Raw genomic sequence first — 4000 nt, 5'->3', positions numbered from 1 at the left:
ATTAAGGGAAGCAAGTTGGCCACCAAAAGTGGTGGCCTGGTTTTGAGAAATCCCATGATTTTGTTTGAGGGGACAGGGGGCAGGGATTAGGGTGGCATTGATGCATGGGATCATGCCATGCCTTCCTAAAGACAGCTTACCACAATATATGGAGCATGAGACACAGAAAACAAGAACACAAGCCCCCTTCTCCCTGGGCAGGAGAGGAGACACAACATCTTATTTTTGCTACGGCATATTAGAAAAAACACTAGGTTTGTTAGCATCTTATAAAAAAACTGCCTACATATATAATTTGTTAGACTGTTGCAAGTTGCAACACACCACAGGAGTGATCATTACTACCACATAAACAACATAACAAAAATAACGGACACTAGTTTATGGTTAGTGCTGGGCAAAGCACGCATGATTAGTTATAAATACAAACAACGGCATCAAGCACCAACATTCAAGTCAAATGTAAGATTATATATAGAATGAGGCCGTGCAAGTGAGCTATAGAGCTACAAGATCCTCCTCCTGATCTCCACGCCCAATAAATTAACTATACAAATGAATAAAGTTTTCCTTTTCATAGAATAAAATAATTGGTGGTCGCAAAAAAGTTCATGGTGCATGGATCCATTTTGCAAGATCACACATCTCACTTAAATAACATGGTAATGTGTGGTGAACAGAAGCAATAGCAACAAATCCGCAAAATCCAAATTAACAAATATATACTGGTGCATTAGGTCCAACAATCATAATCTCCCTAAAGCTTTACTCCAACACGAACTAAGCAAGAAATGAACAACCTAGAAAGAGGAAAAATAGATGAAATTGGTACTTTTACGTTGTAGCAGCCTCACAAGTTTTGACACCTCTAATCCAATGCGATCCCCGTGCATTTCTAAGCTTTCCGATCTTAAATCAACAGTAAATAACCAACCAACCGGGCAGCCAATGAAAAATTAACATCATGCTGATAGCTAGCTAGGGTTAGGGTTTCTTCCTCTTGGCACATTTAATCCAACTAGCTCCTCCTCCAACCAAAATCACCATGAAATCTTACTAATTAAGCAGACAATATTATTGCACCAGTGCAGATCATGTTCATATATATAAGCTCTATATAGAAGGCAGTGAGCAAGCAAACCCTAGGTCACCGTCGTCGACTGTTCGTAGTCGCCGGTATGCATGCATGCACAGAGTAGAAGGCGCGCGCGCCAAAGGCACCTACTGCCACGCCGACACTGACAGCAGCGGCCGCGTCTGCCACCCGAGGAAGCACGCGCCGCGGGACTCCTGCACCAGGTATCCCTCCGACGGGTAGTGCAGCCGCAGCAGTAGCCGTGCCTGCGAAACGGCGAACGCGCTGAGCGGCCGCGCGGCGAACCCAGTGCCGCGTGCGGCGGTAGCCCACCGCTCGAGCCCGCGCCACCACCTCCCGCCTGCGCCCCCCACCGCGGCCTCGATCTCCCTGCCGAGGACCTCCTGCTCCACCGCCAGCCTCTCCCGGCTCCCCGGCGGCACCGTCGCCTCAAGCGCCTCGAACACCGCCAAATAGTGATCCATGGCCACGCCAACACGGCGCGGGAGCTCGTCGATGGGGTCGATCCCTCCTCCGCTTGCCTCCCTTTCGGCAACGGTCACCACGGCGGGCGCCATGGCCTTCACCCACTTCAGGAACGCTGCGAGCTCGTCCTGCCCGCCGAGCTTGTGCAAGAACAGCACGCAGTTCACGGCCAGCGTCTCGTCGGGATGTAGCTCCAGGCTCGAGACAGCGGTGCTTGGGGTGGTGCTCGTGCCGGCGACGTGGTGCGTGCTGGCGGCGCAGGAGAGGAGGAGCGGGGTGAAGTGGAAAGGGAGGTGGATCGAGCGGGCGAAAGCGCGTAGCCGGTTGCCTGTACGAAGGAGTGTGTCGCGGTCGGCGCCAGCGCCGGTGATGCGGACCTCGGGCGGGCCGAGCGCCGGGTCGGCTCGTTCGGCGATCGCCTGGAGGAGTGGCGGCCACTGCACGCCGTGCGCCGCGTCGAGATCGAGGATGTGGACGCGGCGCGAACCCTCCACTGCCTCGAGGATGGCCTGGTTGGCCGTCAGGTGGGCGAACCGCAGGAACGGCGCGATCTGGTTGAACGCCAGGTACGCCCCGGACGGTGCCGGCGCTGTCCCAGCAGGTGGCCGCGGGGAGAACGGCAGCCCGGCCTTGGAGTCCACGCGGAGCACGAGCGCGCGCGCGAAGTGGTACGCGAGGCGGTCGGTGGCGTCGCCGCGCGGGGACGCCGCGGACAGGAGGATCTCGGCAGCTCGGCGCGCGGCGGCGAGGTCCCCGCGCTGCAGCAGGTCGGCGCAGGCCAGCACGAGGTCCCGCGTGGACGGGGCCGCCGCGAGCGCACGCCCGCCGCCGCCCAGCAAGGCAGCGTCGCGCTCGCCCTCGCCGCTGCTGTTCCTGAGGTCGGCGTTGCTGTTGTTGTTGTCGGTGTCGGAGGACGAGGAAGAGTGGAGTGAGCCGATCATGTCTTCTTCTTCGCTCGCGGCGCCCTGGGACTAGGAGCGTCGTGAGCGGCCGGAGGTGGAGGAGAAGACGGAGACGGAGACGGAGCATGAGGGCGCGCATCTCTGGGGGGGTTTAATAGGGACGATGAGGGCGCACGTCCAGCAGCATCTGGGCTCGCAGCTTCCTTGACAGGACATCATCTGCCAAAAATACACAAGTATGCTGCTGCTGCTAGCTAGCTTGTGCGAGTGAGTGAGAGGGGAGAACCCAGGAGCACCATCACCAGCAACCAGCTACGCTACTACAAATAATGTCAGCCATAGCCTACTAGATGCACTGTGCAAACTCACAGATGAGAGAGGGAGGGAGAGTAGGTATTTTGCTCGGCACCAGTAGTACTGCTTTCTCTCTCCTCACAACCCCTCTCTCTCTCTCTAACTATGTAGAGGGGGAAGGGGAAAGGTGGTGGCGAGGGTGGCGTTGTCTTTTATCTCCTGGACTGTGACGAGGATGATTTGGGTGGGCTAAAGCGCGAGGGGAATCTGAAACATTCCAAGGAATGGTGGGCTCATGGACGAGGTTCATACGCCAGAGCTTAGCTTCTACGACTAGTTACTGCATCTAGAAATACTTATTAATCAGTGGCAGCTTTAGATCGGATAGATAGATGAATGGACACCTGCGTGTAGTAGGGGGCTATTGCTAGCTTAGGGCGAATTGGATTTTGTGGTAGCTTAGTGGTGATCATTGGATATAAGTATGTTGTCTCAAATGTTTTTGAGGTGATTCTCTTTCTATATACAAGTAAAACTTGCATCTATCATATCTTACCACAGAATCTGTTAAGTCTCGCTAAGCTTTTGACGGTTTAAAAATTATCAAAAAAATATGAAATAAATAGTGGAGAATCACTCTAATGTCTAAGATGATATAATGAAGGGATTATGAAAATATGCATTTATGAGTCTTCGGCAAAAGAAAAACTTTTCAGCTCACCGCGGCATAAATATATATTGAACTATTTGTCTTTTTATTCACGACATATACAGTCATATTTTTTGAATCGCTCTGTTGGATCATATTATATTACAGGTGTGTTGTTCCGGTATTTTTTTCCAGGATTTTTGGGAATTTTAATACCGCCTAAAACCTTAACTTGCTCTGTGGTAAGCTATGATAGAAATTTTTGATGCACGTGCTTGGTTGAGGTCGGGGGAACATACGCACATTAGCCTTAATTTTCACTAGAGGCTAACGCGTGCTTGGCCGCGCTGTTGCTCGCGGGGTGACGAGGACACATACTAGGGATAGGGTCACAGGCCTAGCCTAAAGACCCCACCCAAGGACACCATGCACTGCGTATTGGGCCCCTCGATCAAGTAACCGATCATAAGTACTGCAACCTGAGGATCACTCGGAAGATAGCAACCACTCGGAGTCTAGCAGTCCACTCGACCGGTTCATCTCACTTGGAGTACCTGACTCCACTCGGATAGAGAAGACCAGGAGCCTCCTTGA

General features: G+C 52.8%; 1 protein-coding gene across 1 annotated transcript; it reads right to left on the bottom strand.

Annotated features, from left to right (window-relative positions):
- Positions 1 to 521: 521 nt before the first annotated feature.
- On the bottom strand, positions 522 to 2937 carry LOC125521168 (protein MONOCULM 1). The gene has a single exon (XM_048686213.2). The coding sequence runs from the start codon at positions 2500 to 2502 to the stop codon at positions 1222 to 1224; it is 1281 nt and encodes a 426-aa protein (XP_048542170.1). The 5' UTR covers positions 2503 to 2937; the 3' UTR covers positions 522 to 1221.
- Between the last annotated feature and the right edge of the window lie 1063 nt (positions 2938 to 4000).

The sequence above is a fragment of the Triticum urartu genome, chromosome 7A (genome assembly GCF_056163025.1).
Source record: "Triticum urartu cultivar PI428250 chromosome 7A, HENAU_Tu73, whole genome shotgun sequence".
Lineage (NCBI taxonomy): Eukaryota > Viridiplantae > Streptophyta > Magnoliopsida > Poales > Poaceae > Triticum > Triticum urartu.
Note: the sequence above shows the minus strand (reverse complement) of the source record. Positions and strands in the feature narration are given on the sequence as shown.